At 46.4% G+C, this 18081-nt stretch overlaps 1 protein-coding gene across 4 annotated transcripts in view; it reads right to left on the bottom strand.

The window, feature by feature from the left end:
* Positions 1–18081, bottom strand: part of TENM4 (teneurin transmembrane protein 4) — a 744874-nt gene that overhangs the window by 151695 nt on the left and 575098 nt on the right. For all 4 annotated transcript variants that reach the window (XM_059930706.1, XM_059930709.1, XM_059930707.1 and 1 more), the window contains one exon: positions 1511–1612. In XM_059930706.1, coding sequence (XP_059786689.1) covers positions 1511–1612 — 102 coding nt within the window. The remainder of the gene's footprint in view (positions 1–1510; positions 1613–18081) is intronic.

The following is an 18081-nucleotide window of genomic DNA, read 5'->3' as shown; positions in this document are numbered from 1 at the left end:
GCTTTCCTTGCCTTTCAGGTCTCCACTCAAGCCCCACACGCCGCTGCCCCCATAAGAGAATAGCTGAGCCCAACTTGGCTCTTTAAAGTATTATCTTTCCATTTTGCCACTTAGCGTAAAGGGTTTCGTGATCATCTGTACGAAGGACACTATATAAAAATAAATTGTATTGCACTGTGCTGTAAGTACCTACCAGCCTTACTGAGATACAGTAAGGCTGCTTTATACATGACTCTTAACTTGAAGTGCATATGGGATGAGACACTAATTCTTGTTAGAAGGCATGACTCTTCTCTCTGCACCACCTTCCCCCTGCTCCCACCTGGCTTTTTTCCTTTTTAAAACACTCAGCAGGTAATCACTGTGCTTCCTCAAGGCTGCTGGCTCTGCTGTCTCACACCGAGTCTATTTCACGTTAGGAAGAATAAGCAGAATCCCCATAGCAGCACCACGGCATGGTATTTGGAGGGCGCTGTTTCCTCGGCCTGGAAAACCATCTCTGCCTTCCACCAATGAACGATTCAAGTATCTCGTCTTAGTTCCAGTGTCACCTCATCTGGGGAGCCTTTACTGGTCCTCATTCCATCCAAGCAAAGACCCTTTCATGCTGATAGATGTTCCCCGCATCTAACCTTGCTCTAGGTGTGCTTCACTTATCACTGACTGCTTTGTCATCGTCTATTTCCCTGTCTGTCTCCCAGACTGAGAGGTCCTGGGCTTGGGTCTTGCTCAGTGTTGTAACCTCAGTGTCCAGCACAGGACCAAGCCCTAAAGCGCACTAAGCAAATGCCTGTTGGATGAGGGAAGAGGTGGAGGAACCAAAGGAAAGGGCCATTTTAGTTTCCCCAAGAGGAGTGCCCAATTCTCGGGAGTACAGATCTGCTTTGGCATTTTCCTTGTTAATTCTTCCAGGACAGAAATGAAGGCCAAATGCACAGGCAGATCACGGGCAGCCTTTAAACTCTCCCTGTAGTGGTTATCGTTAGCATCGCACATGCCCGAACAGGAGGCAACATGAGTGTCCTGCGTGGAGAAGAGCAGCCTCCCCTCCCAGTCCCTCCCCTTGGTGGCCTCAGCCAAGACTCTGCCTGCACGGTACCAACTGGAGCAGCAACTCAGGCCCTTCCACGAGGTCAGAGACGAACCACACTCGCTGAAGACAAACGTCAAAGCTGCTTGGCAAAGGCAGATCAGTCCCCCAAGGGGAAATCTACTTTTTAAAAGAACCCCCATGGCCACTCCTCCTGCTCCCACAATGGACACGGGGTTCCCCGTGGCTGCCCTTCCTTCCTGACCTCCCCAGTCATGCACCCATGGATAACACGGCGGGGTCAGCCAGGGCTCTGCCTGCGGACCTCCCTCTCAGGGCTGCAGAGGACTGGCTCTTGGGAGCCCTTCTCACAGGAGGCAGGAGCTGGCCTGGATTTCTGCGCTTGCTCGGAGAAGTGGGACCTGAACTGCCCACGGGGCCGCAGGGTGGACCTTGTAAGCCCACAAGCGGGGTTCTCACCTCGACCGCAGTCAGGGCCCAGGAAGCCCAGAAAGCAATGGCAGGTCCCAGAGATGCAGTCGCCATTGCCATAGCAGTTGCTGGGGCAGTTATCCACAGATTCTGTGGGAGAAAAGAGAAACAGAGTTGCAAACGGAAGCTTCTTTACCCAAACAGAGGGCCTGGGAATCCAGCCTCAGGTTAACTAGGACCCACACATTTGAGCGCTTCTGGCCCAGTCAGTGAAAGGAATCAATAAAGTTAAAAATGATATATTTACTCTTACTGAGGTACATCTCAACTGACGTTAAGAGACGTGTTTGGGAAAATGTGTGCCTAAACCAATTTTTTATAAATCAAGTTTGCATCTACAAACGCAGTAGAAATTTTTTGGCTACACACATTGGGAGAAAATAGTTTAACCCATTAGTGGTTTATCTTTGGAGACTGGGTTATGGGGTGATTCTTGTGGTCTTCTTGACACTCTTCTATGTTTTACATTTTTCTCATAATGGGCTGATGATCCATGAATTAATTTTTTCATAAAGCTACTGGGGATTTGCAAATCTGTCTCTTCCCACTTCTGATTCTCCATCTATCAGTCCAGGCCCCAGCATCTCTCACCGGGGCTCACACAACGGCCTCATGGCCGGCCTCTCAGAGTCCTCTCCCCCTCTCCCCCTGATTCATTCACCACCCAGCAGCCTGAGCCATCTCTCTGAAAAATCTGATCCTGTCATTCTCCTACTTAAAACCCTTCAATGGCCCCCCATTTGCCGAAATGAAAAAATCCAAGCTCTTTCAAAACGCGTCAGAGTTTTCCTCCACATTCCCTTTGCCCTACCCGCATCGCCAGCATTGGCAATCAGTGCCCACCTTCTGCAGGGATGCTACTTTCTCTAATTCTTCCTAATACTGTACATTCAGTATCGTCTGTGTGACATGCCAAGGAAATATAGGATTCATTTCAGAAAGATTTTAGTAAAAAATTAATCAATGTTTTGTAGCTCCAGTTAGTAAACCTGTTATCTAGGAAGTCTTTATTTGGAATAGCTCGTTTCTCAATAAATGCCGGACATGGAATAAAGGAAGAAGCCACTACATCCTGAATGCCTTCTTTGTGCCATGTATTTCCACAAAGGTTATTTCAGTTCACTGTCACGAAATCTTCAAGCATGTTTCAATATTCCTATTTTACAAACAACAAAGAAACGACAAAATGAGGAGGCTGATAGAGAGATGAAGTGACTTGCTGAAGGCCTTGGGGATACTAAGTCATGGATGCTACATTTGAACCCAGGACTTTGAACTCCAACCTTGGTCTTCTTCAATGATGCTATGCTATCTGGGCCTTAAAGGAACTTACTCCTCAGCAGAAGCCAGGGATGAACAAGGCAGATGTGTGGGCCAGTGAGGCCAGTCCTGAAGACAGCAAAGGACCAGTTGGAAGGTAGTGAATTCTAAGACTTTCAGAGCTTGAAGGGATTGAAGAGACCACCTAGTCTAATAATCTCATTTAATAGAGAAGGAAACTGAGACCCATAGGGAGGGCAGTGACTCACCCAAGGTCTCTGAGAGAGTCAGCAGAGTCAAGTTAAAGCAGAGAAAAGGTTAGTGCGGTGGGGCAGAGCCAAAGATTCAACCTGTTGTCTTAGCTCCCAAGTGTAAGTCATGAAGCCAAGACTAAGACCTCTGTTCAATGAGATGTCACCATACGAGACATGAGTCTTACCTACAGGAAAGTTGTGGCTTAACTGGGAGACTGGGATAACAGCTGTCACCCAGGCAGCAGCACGGGGCGTGGAAGCTCTGCCTAGAGGTAAGCAGACCTGGTTCTGGGGCCCATTCTTCTAGAATCATGCTGGGTGACCTAAAGCAACTTCCTTCCCCTCTCTGGGTCTCACCTTCCTTGTACGTGACATGAAGGTGATAGCAGAGATGATCCCCAGGACTGCTTCCTGTTCTAAAATTCTATGAGCATCTTGCAGAAAAGGTGTCCTGACAGGGCATCAAGCCTTAAATCCAGGAAATCACTTAGGGGCAATGCAGTGGCAGCTGATACGGGGTAAAACTAGCAGAGGGAAGGCTTCTTGGAGGAGGTGAGCTTGAAGAAGGGCTTGAATATGGATAGATGGGGGAAAAGGTGGGGGGATTTTCACGTGCTCACAGCATGGTGCATTTCCCAAAAAGGTCTTTTCCCAGTTGTCTGCTGTTATCCACTTGGAAAAGACTGAAAACATTTGGGAAAAGGGCTCAAATGTATGCTTCCTTTTGTGAGCGGGTGGAAAATTCCCCTCGCTCGCTGTACCTCTGCTAACCTGAGCAGCATACGACACTAACACAGAGCTAAGAACAAGAGGGCCTAGCCTAGCCTGTGTTCTCATTTCAGGGAATCTGAAGCTGTCTGGGACCCGGCAGAGCGGGGCTCACGAGCCAGGGCCCTGAGCATCTCTGCTCTCCATTGGCTTTGCCTGGAAGAATCCATATGCCTTTAAGTCCCTAAAGCCTCTATGTTAGGAGTGGCTTCCGAAACACTGTTTTTATAGAGAATAACTTAGGACGTTTCCTTTTGAATATTCTTTTAAAAATAAGAATTTTGAGTAAAGTTTAAGGCTACTGGCTAATGGTACAAATGGAGGGTGGGTTCTACCTGCAGTCTTGCAGAAGGAGTACAGGACAGAGAGGCAGAAGGCCTGCTTCCAGCTCTTGTTCTGCTACTGAAGGGCTCTGGGACCTTGGCCACAGCACTTGATCTTCCTGCACCTGTTTCCTCATCCTTGCACTTGGCTCCTCTCATCCTCCCCTGCTAGGCGACTCCTACTCCTTCTTTCAAATCCAGCTCACATGTCACCTCCTCTGACAAGACTTCCTCATTTCTTAAACAGGCTAAGATACTCCTGGGACTTTTTCCGTCACCCCTATTAAAGCACCAGATAGGCAACACTGTTGACTGTGAGGACAGGACATCCTTGAGGACAGAAACTGAGTATATTCACTTACACATTTGCCCTGGTATCCAAAGAAGGGTCTCAGTAAACATTTGCTGCTGTCCCTGAAAGAACTTGGCTGGATGTTCTCAGAGATCCCTCCCAGATCTAAAATTCTATGGTCTAGGCCTTCTCAAACCCAGTGGTATAAAATATGTCTCCTCATACAAGTACCATAATTTCCAGCTGTGTTTTTAATAGGATCAGTTGCAGATAAGTGTCACACACTTTCTAGATTTTGATTTATGAAGTCTGTAAGACACAAACCTGTTAATTCAAAAAGTCTTCCTAGTGAAAAAGTAAGGCAAGTATATTTTCTGTGACTGAGTATCATGTTGGTTGCTGAATCTGACAGAATAGAAGCCTGTTTGCTACAAAACTTGCCCCAGGCTGTTGGTGTCAGAAGGCAGAAGTTTTAGGAGATATGGAATAATTTTATGACAGCAACATGGAAGTAGAGACATTTGGAGAATATTTCTTTTTGATGAAATGTTTTTGTATATAGTTTTTCTTCCACTTGGAAGGATTTCAACTACTTGGGGTCCACTTGGAATCCTACAAATAATGAGTCTCCATTGACCAGATATCTCTATGCTAAATGCTAGTGCAGAAGTGACACTCACTAGCTTGGGAGAAGTGTGAACTTTATTGCATAGACATGTTATGTTTTCAATTAGTGTCTGGTGAGTTTCTTCCCCCTATAGTTCCTTCCTGCTTTGCTCATGTTCACACTGCAGCTGCCTTCATGTAGTACAAGGTGTACCTTAGATCTGCTCAGATCTCAATGAAAAATTCAGCTGCCTGTAAATAACTGATTTTCATAATTGGATGTATGGTATGGTAGAAAACAAGGGCCTTTCCCCGCAGCTTTTGCTCTTCTATCACAACAGTGTGTTCTGCTAGGAAATTTGATTTTCAGGAAATTGTTTTTCCTTCCGTCAATATTGGAATGCAGAATTTAAATGTTTCCTGAGCTCATTCTCTGGACATGTGTTCTGAGTGGGCGTGTTCTCTGGATGTTGACCAAAATATTGCTCGAAATACAAAGTGGCATCTGCAGAAGGAAGAAAAGACAACAATGCTCCTTCCTGGAGAAAACATGGGAGACGGGAAACTATAGAGGCCTTTGGTGAAACCACAGCAGTGCCTCATTTTGTCTGCTCACCACGCTTTTCCAGAGACAAATCATTAGCATCGCCATGTCAAGGTGAAAAATGATCACAGTTGGTAAGTATGTCCTCCTGAGTCTAGGGCTGATGCCTGGGAAAGCCTGCCTTCATTTGCCACCTTCTGCTTTTCTTATTTGAAATCCCAGAGCCTCATTTTTGCAGGAAACAAGGAGAGACCACAGAGGGAAATCCTGCCTGGAGGAGGACTACTGGGCAGTGTAATTGCCTACTGGACTCCAGTTTCACAGGGGCAGTTATACGAGAAGCGGAGAGGAGGCTTTTCTCCTTTATTAGCTCACTGTGGTGTGGACACACCTGCTTCATGCCCTGCTCTGAGCAGGCAAACCTTTGCAGTGATTGAGCCTGAGGTTGAATTCCAGCACCAAAGACACAAGGAACCAGTTGTGAGTGAGGTCAGAGCCTAGCCATCCCTGTCTCTCTTTTCTCCTCACCCAGCACTTATCCCCCCACCTCCCCCAGCACCTCCTCCATGTACTGCTCGCCTGTAATGTGTCCCAGCTAATAAAAGCCTGCGCTTGCTACCTACAGCTCCTTCCTCTGCTTCTCTTGTCTCTCCTTAAGCTGTAAAAGTGGATGTTGGCAACTCTTTGGAGGCACTTGTTTAAAGAGCCAAGGTCTACCTATTGCCCAAGAGAGATGCACTCTTTGATGCCTCCTTTTGGCTTCTCTTTAGGAGGATGGATGCTAATGCTTCAGGCAAGAAGGAAGGAACATGGACTCCAGAACAGCCAATTGGATGATTGGATGCATCATCTTGTCTACAGCTGGTGAAATTTATACTCTAGGTTACATCTATTACATCCCCTTTGATCCTGAAGCCGGGGCTGGGTTTGTTGTTGACAACCAAAAGAACAGAGGGAAACAAACTAGACAGCACAGCTGGGTGTTAATTCTACAGTTACTCTAACAGAGACCCTTTCATTCCCTCAAATGGAACTGTGAAAGGTCTATCATATATTCTAATGTATTCCTTATAATTATGAGAATTAGGTACTTTTGCCACCATTTCACAGTCTCAGATGGAGACTGAGAGCTGAAGTCACTTTCTCAAGGTCACACAGCTGTAAGGGTGAATCTGCTGGTGAAACAAGTTCTATCTGAAGCCAAAGTTTGTGGTATATGGCCTGGACCAAAATATGGGATCCAGTCCCATACTAGCTATGAGCCCTATGGACAAGGCGTCTCTAAACATCAGTTTCTTCATCTGTGAAATGGGGTTAATAATAGCACCCACCTCAGAGGGTTATTTTGAAGGCAAATAGTGCTACGCTGTGCATGTAAAGAGGTTTGCCCAGGACTTGGCAGAGTTGGTATTTGGGTTTTACGGAAGGTCACACATGCTTTCCGTTTGTGAACCAAAACAACACACTAACTTGGTCTAATGAATCCAAACAAGGCAATATGGGTTATTGGGGGTAAACACACATACACACATGAAACACACAGAAACTCTCCACAGTAAAAACAGGAAAGCAAACAAGCAATGTGCTGAATGTGATGAAGGCAGGGTATTTGGGTAATTTTCCTCCTGGGAAAAAGCACTGTCAAAGCAAATTAAACCTGTTGTCTCCCAGAAGCCCAAACACAGGCTAGCTCATGCCAACATCTGAACGAACTTTTCCCCCCATGCACGCCAGATTGGCACTGGGCAGGTGCAGGTGCTGGAAAGCTGTCCCGCGGCCTATGAGGCGTCAATCTGTAGGTGCCCCAGCTTTCTTTGCAGATGATGGAATTCAAAGCCCTTCAGTCTGCAACAGTCTAGGTCAATGCAATGACAAAAATCTGACAAAGCCTCTGACAGCCTGGGCTTGAAGCCAGTTCTGCACTGGCATTTGAACTGGGAAATCTCTTTTCAGTCCTACCCAGAAGTCTACCAACCACCATTAAGAGCAGCTCCAAGGAGGGATCTAAGAAAAAGATCGTTCCCTTGATTATATTCGGTCTTGGTTCTTTGTTAATTGTTTCTTTGGGGGCAAACCAAATTTCACCAATGAGACTGTGAGCTCCTTGAAAACATGCATTATGTCTGGTTCTCCAAAGAGGCTGGTGAGTGTGACACACAAAGCAAGTCCTCAGTAATGTTTGTTGTATTGAGAAGCTGAGCAGGAGTGCAAGGGGGAAATGGAGGAAAGGGGTCAGGGTCATGGGCATGGCACAACAGTCAGACTCAAGAGAACAGCTGGTGGCCAACAAAGTTGTTGTTTCCTTGTCCTATATTTTTAGATGTGCAATGCCTAGAAGAATGCAGGGAGTGATAGGAAGTTCAACTTTGCATTGCACTCTCAGACCGTATTTGGAGCTCAGCTGTTCACATCTGGGAGGCACATTTAAGAGCCCAGTAAGATAAACTGGAGCATGTTCATCGAAGAGCAACCGGATGGTTAAGAGAACTTGAAATCACATTGCAAATACAGAATTCTTGAGAGAATTGGGAATTTAGCTTACTAAGGGAGTATGAACCCTGCTTAAAAATAACTAAAGGGCTATTATGGGAAATAGGATTAGACTTTTGTTTTGTGGCCCTAATAACTTGACTTAGGTCCAATGAGTAAGAACTATAGTCCTTGGGCAATGGAGTTGGTTTGAAAGAAGAAAGAATTTTGTAAGAGAAGAATACCACTTACTATGTTGGGTTATCTTCTGTTGATGTATATGTATCTACCTAAATATTGTAAACTTCATGAGGGCAGGAAACGTGTTATTCATCTCTGAATCTCTAGTAAACCGTCATCCTTGACTCAAAGCAGGTCTTAAATGAATGTTTGTTAGTTGAATGGCCAAATGAACAGGCTATGTGAGCTATAAGGTCATATATTTTCAGTCACTGATGTACTGCAGCAGAGGGCAAATTAATGACTGGGATATTGCAGGGAGATTAAAGATAGACAGTATAGCATCTTCCAAATCTGAAATCTCACAGTGCTATGAGTCACGGTGTAAGGGAACATGCCTGGATTGGATCAAGAAACTTGGGTTCTTTACTTACAAAACAGAAATAGACTCATACATGGAAGCAACCTAAATGTCCATTGACAGAGGAATGGATAAAGATGTGGTACATATATACAATGGAATATTACTCAGCCATAAAAAAGAATGAAATAATGCCATTTGCAGCAACATGGATGGACCTAGAGATTGTCATACTGAGTGAAGTAAGTCAGACAGAGAAAGACAAATATAATACCATATGATATTGCTTACAAGTGGAATCTAAAAAAATTGGTACAAATGAACTTATTTACAAAACAGAAATAGAGTCACAGATGTAGAAAACAAACTTATGGTTACCAGGGGGGAAAGGGGGGAGGGATAAATTGGGAGATTGGGATTGACATATACACACTACTATATATAAAATAAATAAGTGATAAGGACAGGGAACTCTTCTCAATACTCTGTAATGACCTATATGGGAAAAGAATCTAAAAAAGAGTAGATATATGTATAAGTATAACTGATTCACTTTGCTGTACAGCAGAAACTAACACAACACTGGAAATCAACTATACTCCAATAAAAATTTTTAAAAAAAGAAATAGACTCACAGACATAGAAAACAAATTACTGGTTACCAAAGGGGAAGGGGGAGGAGGGATAAATTATGAGTTTGAGAGTAGCAGATACAAACTACTATATATAAAATAGATAAACAATAAGGACCTACTGTATAGCACAGAGAACTACATTCAATATCTTGTAATAACCTATAATGGAAAATAATCTGAAAAAGAATATATATACATGTATATACACACACATATATATGTATAACTGAATCACTTTGCTGTACACTTGAAACTAACACAACACTGTAAATCAACTACATTTCAGTAATAAAAAAAGAATAAGAAACTTGGGTTCTCATCCTACTCCTGCCACTACCTTCTGAGGCAACCTTAGCCATGTCCCCTTTTTCTCTCAGGAACTTTCTTTTCATCTACAAAATTCATTAAATTTATTCAGCAAACATTTATTGAGCATCTCCTCTGGCTCAGGAAGTTTCCCAGTGCAGTGGATGACTTGGATGATCTTTCAGGTCTAAGATCCTGTGATCTAATGAATCAGATCCAATTGTCACTACTTAGAAAACTACACTAACATGAAAAAGATGAGAAAATAAATCATCATGATGTTTATGGCCTGAGGGAGAGAAAGGAAGTTTGCTCCTTTAAGGGCAGACTCCAACTTTTTAAACCTCTCTCTGCGTCCTCAGATAACTGGCCTCACATTATAATCTATTGTGTGAGAGGGGCCTCCAGCGAGTCACTGAGGCCAAGGGCACAGGGATGGGAATACAGAGCAGGTGCCTCACTGGCTGCTTCTGGCTAAGAGCTCCTACCTCTCTCCCCGGGGCTGTTGGCAGCAGCTTTCACAGATGCCGGAGTCCCCACAGTTGGCTCTGCTGCCTTTCCCAGAGAACTCTGCACATGCGTAGGCTGCGGCCATGCTCCGTGAGCATATGCCAGGGAGGCCACTGAGACACACGGCAAGTGGTGATGAGACTGCCCAGTGCCATGCTGTTCAAGAGCACAAGGGCCTTCCAAGGAGACGTACGTGCTCTCATGCTTGGATACACTTTTCCTTCCTTTATAGATTTATCCATCCTTCACCCACAGCTCCTTCTGAGGAGCGATGCTCCGCCCGCAGCTCCTGCCTAAGCAGTAGGCACAGGTAGACCAGATGACCGGCCACAGCTGATTGGACTGGGACCCAAGGAGAGTCATTTCATAGGCTGCCCAGTGCTCTATGATGTGGCCTGGTGCACAGAGGCTCTGGGCCAATCAGAGTCCTACTCTAGTATTTGAAATCAAATGTGCCCAGGGAATGCAACAGCCGGTGGAAGCCAAGAGACATGATGGGAAGAGAGGGGCTGCGGAGGTTCTTCTGGCCAGGTAGGAGCCCACGTTCAGAGGAAGCAGTCCTGAGTGAGCAGAGGAAGCCGGCCTGTTGGCTGGGAGAGGTAAATGGAGTGGGAGCTCAGAGAGAGGCATGAGGTCACACCGCCCATGAGAAGAAGAGAATGACGGGGACTGGGGAGCAGACTGGGCTCCCAGAGGCTCCTCAGTACGTATTTTAGTCCCAAGCCCTGTGAACCTTTTTGAAACTACTTCACCACAACACCTGCCTTTCCTTGAGGTGGCCTGAGTGTGTTTTTGCTTCTGGCAACTGGAAGTACCCTGACACATCCATTCGCCTTGGACCTTATCAGCTCTAGCTGATAGTTATCAGGCTTTGATGACAACTGTTAAGTGCAGGACATGATGTTTTTAAAGCATTTCTGCATACAGTTGCATACAGTTTTATTTGATCCTTACAATAGCTCTGTATGCAGGAAGGGAAGGTGTTCTTTATTATTCCCCATTTTATAGATGGGAACACGAAGGCACAGAGAACTCGCTCAAGTTCATGCAGCTAATAAGTGACAGGGCTAGTATTAAAATCTATATTTCTCCTCCCACCTAACTGGGGGATTCCTCGACTACACCACAACTGCCAATCCAATAAGAAAACATGGCGATCCCACTCCTTTTGCCTCCGGTTACGGAGTGAGGACGACACAAAGGATGCTGCCAGGGCCAGGAAATTCCAAATGGTACCTAATTTGGTTTTGTTCATTGTAATTCTGGTTTTAAAACGTACCTGCCAGCATTCAAATATCAAAATGTGGCTCTTGCCCCTCACATTGTATCATACTTGGGCAATAATATTGTTCCACCATTTGTTCACTGATAATTCATTCAAACAAGTCTCTGTTAGCTCCACTGTGCTGATGCCATCAGGAGGACCCGAAGTGTGGTCCTTGTTCTCAAGGAGCAGCAGAAAGGCTCCAAAGGAGCCTTTGGAGTCAGGCAGATCTGGGACTAAATGTCAACCCTGTTACTTCTAAGGGTGAGACTTAGAGAAAGTCACTATCTGAGTCTCAGTTTACTCATCTGTGGAATGAAAAAATCGTTTGTCTTACACACTTGTACAGATTAAATAAAGCCACTGTGTGTGTGTGTGTGTGTGTGTGTGTGTGTGTATAAACACACACCTGGTACATGATAGGTGCTCAGGAAATGTTGCTTGCTCCTGTCCCTAGCATAGGTTTTTCCAAACTTTATCCTGTGTCAGTCCCTTGAGAGGCTTGTTAAAACATGGATTGCTGGGCCCTACCCCCCAGAGTTTCCGATTTAATAGGTCTGGGTCCCAGGTGATGTTCATGCCCTTGGTCTGGGTACCACCTTGAGAACCACTGGTCTGGAAGAAAGGCTTGAGATTTTGCACACAGGTTTATAAAAACAAGCCAGAGGGGACGGAAAGATCTAAACTATGCAAGAATGCAAAAGAATTCATGGACCACGTCCAAAGAGAAGGGTTTGATCCTCCAGGAGGGAGTGTCTGAATAGCTCTTAAAGAATAGGCAGCTTTTTGAAATGCAAAGCAGTCCTGGGCAAGATGGGGGTCGGGTGAGAGCCAGATCCAGGGTAATCATCTTTGCTTCTCCCACGAAGTGACCTGCTGATATTATGCCAACTTCACGTCAAGTCTGTCTTTGGAACAAATTATTTAAGAAATCAGTTTTGGGTTTATTTGGTGGTTTTTTTGGTTTATTTTTCAGTTTTTTTAAAGCTCAACTTGGCTGCTGGCTAGAGAGTTCCATCTAATGAGCATGACTTTGTGTTGAATTATTCTGTGATGACAGACAATGGAGGAACAGAAAAAGGTACTGAGGAGGTGGGGGGTGGGGGGGACCTGCTTATTATTCTCCAATCTTTTATCCAGGCTTGTCACCAAGCTTTATGCTGCTTACAAAGCACATAGAAAACCAACCCCTCAACCGCCCTTTCATGTCATGTCTGAAAATGCACAGAAGGAGGATGTAAAGATGACCTAGACACCTGCAGATCAAAAAGGCCCATGGTGGCCTGGCCTTGGCTTGGAAAATGGCAATGTCTGGTCAGCATCACCTCTGGCCTGAACCACTGCATCAGCCCTCCAAGCGGACTTCTGCTTCTAGCCTCGTCCCTGTCAGTCTGTCCTGCACCTGGAGGCCAGAGCTGTCATCCTGAAATTGAGTCTCTTTGGGCCACCGACAAGGCCGCTGTTCCTTAGCATCTAGAGTTGATATCACAAACCGGAGGCCTATGGACACTTTTGTTTGCAAAGTGCTTTAAAAAATTTGAATTAGTTGCCAGAATTTTTCAAAAAGGAGAGTTCATAGAAAAATCTGAATGGTGGCTTTTCTTGAAAAATCGGAAGATCCAGCATGGCAGCAATCTCTTCTCATTTAGGAGAGGCCCAGATACGGTGGTTGTCCACAGTTCCAACCTGCAGCTTCCCGCACTGCTGCCACCTGCCTGGGTCCCTGAGGCATCTGAACGTAGGACGCCAGCCCCGAGCAGCGCTTCCAGACGTCACTTATTTGGGTGCTGCCTTTACGTTGTTGCCATAGCCACACACCATCTGTCCTCTTAGTCACTTAGTATTTTTAGACTCATTTATTTTCTTAAACAAATTTATTTTAAAAAGAAATTCAAAATAATAGTTTGATATACCTAATTATATTTTTTCTAGTTTACTAAAATAAAAACACAATTTTTGAAGTAGAGTCTGTCTATGCATAATATAAAATAATCTCAAGAACTATAAGAAACACTGGAGGGGAGAAAGCCCACATTTTGGAACCAGGAGGTGAATGCTCCAATTCCCTTTCCAAGCTAACTTCTCTGCCACAGGGATCCTCCTCATGTCCTCTCTGTGTTGCTGCCAAATTGCTCCCCGCCCGCTCCTGAACCCACCCACCCTTTTCAGCCTCCCTGACTGTGGCCACGCTGATGACTTCACCTGTAAAGCCTTCCCCTCAGCCCCTTCCCCTTGTCCAAGTCCTACCTAACCTTCAAGGCCCAATTTAAATACCACCTCTTTCATGAAGCCTCCCCAGATTCCTCTTAGCAAGACAGACCTCACAGTCTCTCATCTGAATCTAAACAGCAATTTATTTCTAAACTTCGCTTATCACCTACTGCTGTCTACCTTGCAGTCTAGTTATTTATGAGCACGGCTCCTTTTCTCTAGTAGGCAGCAAACTCCTTGAGAGGAAAGGATCCATTTCCCACCCCCTTCCGTGTCCGTGTCTCCCCAGTGGCTGGCACACCGCCTTGTCTAGAGTGGTTGTTCACTCAACGCTCGCTAAGTATCAAATGACAAGGGGCCTCGTGTGGCTGACTTCATGTCCTCTGGTGTGTCCAGCCTCAGACTCTAAGGCTGGGCTCCTTCTGTGGGGTCTGGACTGTCTATTTCCTTGCTGATTTCTTCTTTTTTAAAAATTTATTTTCTAACTTCGTTCTTATAAATTTTTTTTCCAGACCTGTGGCTTCACTTTCATTTCTCTTCCTCTGGGCCTGTTTCATTCAGCCAGACACAATATTGGGCTCTCTACTCGCCAAACACACTAACCACATGTTTCGGGAACATGTAGTAATAAAACTTTGCGGGGCCCCCATTCTTTCCTCCAGCAAGAGCTGTCAAGATGGCGTCTGTGAATTATGTGCTTGAATTACTTCCACCTGGACATAACACAATAAAATGATTAACAAGATGGATACATTCTCAGACTCCGGTGGATTTTTCTTTACAATACTTATAATGCGTGTTGGTCAGTCGTGCGATGATTGGGACAGTACTTCTTTCTTATTTATCTAGTGGGAAACACTCAGTGTAATAACTTGGGTCTATATCTTTGGGCCAGAGGCCAAGTTGGACTTCTGCTTGACACCAAAACCTATTAGAGATCATGGTAATGTAATTATATGTTCAAGTTAAACATTTTATAGCTGCTCTAGCCACCGGGACATTATCACTCCCCCAGCCTGTAGGCAGAAACTGCCCAACGGCAAAAGGGAAATCTACATATCTTGCAAGGAATTGAGAAATAGTTGCTGCTGTGAAAAGTTTATGGAACCTTCCGGCCACCTCTGATTCTCTGGCAGAAGAAAGACTTTAAGCCACCAGTATACTAGGTTATAACACAAATGTTAGCCCCTGTCTGGGCCTGACGTGGAGGGGAAGTCCCCCGAGTTCCCTAACCAATGAAACGCTGGCCAGGCCATGTGCCAGGCTGTCCTCATGCTGGAGCACTAGACCACAACCCCTGTGGCTGGCCAGCCTTCCTCCCAGGTCCTGGGTTCCTTGCACTTGTCTACTGGGCTGGAGTGAGAGACACCCAGGTGTGGTCGGCTGGGTCCTGCCTCCCGGGCTGAGTCTCTAGGCCCTCCGTTCCTCAGAGCTGTACGTCACCCCTGGCATAATTCGGCTTCACTTGTCTGGAGCTCCCTGACCCATGACTGAGCATGGGCCGTGCAATCAGAACCTGGGTGTGACTTCCAGTTCTGACCCTCACCAACTGGGCAACCCTGGGAAAACCATTTAGGGTCTCTGAAGCCTGGTTTTCTTACTCACCTATCTCACAGCGGGGTTGGGGGTAAATGAGATAATGCATGTAAAGCAATTAGTAGGGCTTATGGTAAATGTCTCATCAGCGGTAGAGGTAAAACGAAACCAAGTCAAAACACATCAAACAAAGTAAACCCATTTTTGGCTAGGCCAAATCAGAGGCTGTGTAGCGTAACAGAACGAGCACAGACTTTAGAGTGAGACCCCTGGTGTTCCCATCCCACTCTGCCACCTCTTATGTAACCATAAGCAAGTCACTTCACCTCTCTGTGCCCCAGTTTCCTTTTCTGAAAAGGAGGCATAGGTGTTATAGTATAACAACTGTAGGTGTTACAGTATTAACATCTGAACCCCTATGGATGGGGGCCATGGACCCTTCTAGGGGGTTAGTATTTCCTGGCTGCCCCTCAGCTGTCCTCAGCTCACTCCTCCTTCATCAGGGACTCCTGGCATGTTGCACCTGAAGGTGTGTGTACTTTATGACACTAGGACAGAGGGAGCCCAAGAGCTTGGGAAAGCAGCAACCAATGCTCCGACACCATCTCCACACAGGACTGGCTTATGTTATCAGGGCCCAGCTGAGTCCATGCAGATTATGTTTCTTCCACCTGCATGACACACTACAACATATGGGATGTGTCCACACGGAAGTACCAGGGTGCTGAATCCTCTCTTCCTTTCAGCTCAATCCTCTAAGGTATGGACGAACATTCCACAGACATCACCCCTCCTTTCTGTGAAAGATGAGTTGTAAGGGACTGACCTTTCCTAGAAACCGCCGGGGACATTTCCCGTGAACTCCCTTCATACTGGCCAACCCCTCGCTTCTTCCCTCTGTTACCTCTCACCCTGAGGACCTTGCCTGCGGCCACAACAGAGGAGACCAGTTCTGTGGGCTGGGACTGATCCATCGCTATAACCACAGTGTGGGCCCAGCGGCCAAAGACAGAGCATGTGGGGACAGACGGGGACACACACACACACACACACAGACACACACACAGACAGACAGACAGACAGACAGACACACACACACACACGCGCGCGCGCTCTGTTAGCCTGAAGGTGATGAGGGCTGATGCTGAGCTTGCTGGGTCTGGAGGCTTCCAGAGGATATAGTAGAAGCAGCCAACACAGGTCAGCACCTTCCCAGGCTCCCGCTGCTGAACCTTCTGCCTCCCCTTGGGGTTTGGGGTAAAAGGCCCCTTGACTCTGAGCCCTGCGCCTGTAGAGGCCGTATCTCTGGCTGCATTAGCCTTAGTGGCTGCGGAGCCTCCTGTCACTCGGCTCTCCTCTCCTGGCGGCTGGCCAGCGTTGCAGAGGATGTGGGGGCATGTCCTCTCCAAAGCAGTCTGGTCTGAGGGGGCAGCTGCTCTGGTCATCTGACTGTTTGGAAGGGCGAGGAGGAGCATCTTTAATTCCTGATGGCTTAGTGTAACCCCTCTTCCCTCCCAGACCGTGAGGAAGTCCCAACCTTCACACTCAACTGCTGGGACAGCAAATGAAGAGAAAGATACTGGGTGGAAAACACTCTCATAAGCGTCCTCTGAGAGTCAAAGACGGCTTTGGCCTCTCACTCTTCCATCTACGCTTCTTAGATTTCTAGTGCAGATACGGGTCTTTGATAGTAAAGAAATAAATTCAGACACTCAATAAGGTAACAATAATACTAATAACAGCCCTCACCACCATCCTCTGTTGAGTTCTGCTATGTGTTAGGTACTGCGAGTACTGCGAGAAGCATGCTAACCTCATATATCATCTCATTTAACTCTCACCCCAGCACTGACATCAGTGACATTACCCCTGTTTTTCAGATGAAGAAATGGAGGCTTAGAGAGTTGAGGTGCCTTGCCCAAGACCGCAGAGCCCAAAACTGTTAGGTCTCCCAAACAACTACTTACTGAAAACCTACTATGTGCCAGGTGCCAGATTAACTGGTTCAATTGCTCCCTTCTCTGCACCCCCCTTCCCACGCTGCTCAAGCTATGGTACGGCTCAGGTGAAACTGCACTGCAGTTAGCTGTCTCCACGCCCGCCTCCGTCAGTGCAATTAGAGCTTGGAGGGCCGAGGTGGGGTCTAAGCCCCTCTGTAGCCCCAGGACCCAGTTCATGGCCTGGTGAAGGGCAAAGGCTTGGTAAATGGTTAGGTGAGATAGAATGAAGGCACAACCTCTGTCCTCACTGTCTGATCCAGGTGACAAGAAGATGGGTCACCAGGCAGTAAGTTCCTGTAATGGATAAATGTGTAAAACCCAGAGGAGAAAGCAACACCTCAGGGACCCCCATGAAGGCACCGGAGCTCAGCACTGGGGGCTGGGCAGATAGTCTGCAGGTAGAGAAGGGTCCTGGGATTACTTAGAAAGAGAGGAACATGTTCAAAGGCAGGTCTTCTCAGAATCAGGTGGAGGAGCAGGGCTGGAATTCAGGATAAGCAGTGGAATCGAGGCTGTGAAGGGCAGTCAGCTGACGGATGCCAGTCATGGGGACCAAAGAGATGCCCCACCGTCCAAGCCGCAGGCCCAAAGGAGCTTTCCTTCAGGCAAATCAAAGGGCCCACTGTTCCTCTCTGAACAGCTTTTTTGAGACTGACAACAACCAGACTACCTGGAACTACAGGTCTGGGCCTAGGGCTCTGAATTCCCCCAGAAAATGTCTTCATTCACACACTCAGCCAGTCAACATGCCTCTGCTTTGGGATTCAGCCTCAAAGTACAAACTAAAGAATATGAGAGCCCACTGCGTGTCAGGAGAATGCGGGTACACAGGATCTCATCTGCTTCTTCCGAGCTCAGGGAGGATAATTCCCTTTCTCAAGGTCTCCCCCCACTGAGTGGCTACAGAACGGAGATGGGAACCCCACTCTTCTCACTCCAGACACACTGCCATCTCCTACACTTCCGGTAGCTTCTCACCCTGGATTTTGGTTCCCTGGCTCCTCCCTCCCTATCCAAATCCTCCTATGCCTTGTTGGTCC

This window comes from Balaenoptera ricei, chromosome 8 (assembly GCF_028023285.1).
Source record: "Balaenoptera ricei isolate mBalRic1 chromosome 8, mBalRic1.hap2, whole genome shotgun sequence".
In the NCBI taxonomy this organism is placed as follows: domain Eukaryota; kingdom Metazoa; phylum Chordata; class Mammalia; order Artiodactyla; family Balaenopteridae; genus Balaenoptera; species Balaenoptera ricei.
Note: the sequence above shows the minus strand (reverse complement) of the source record. Positions and strands in the feature narration are given on the sequence as shown.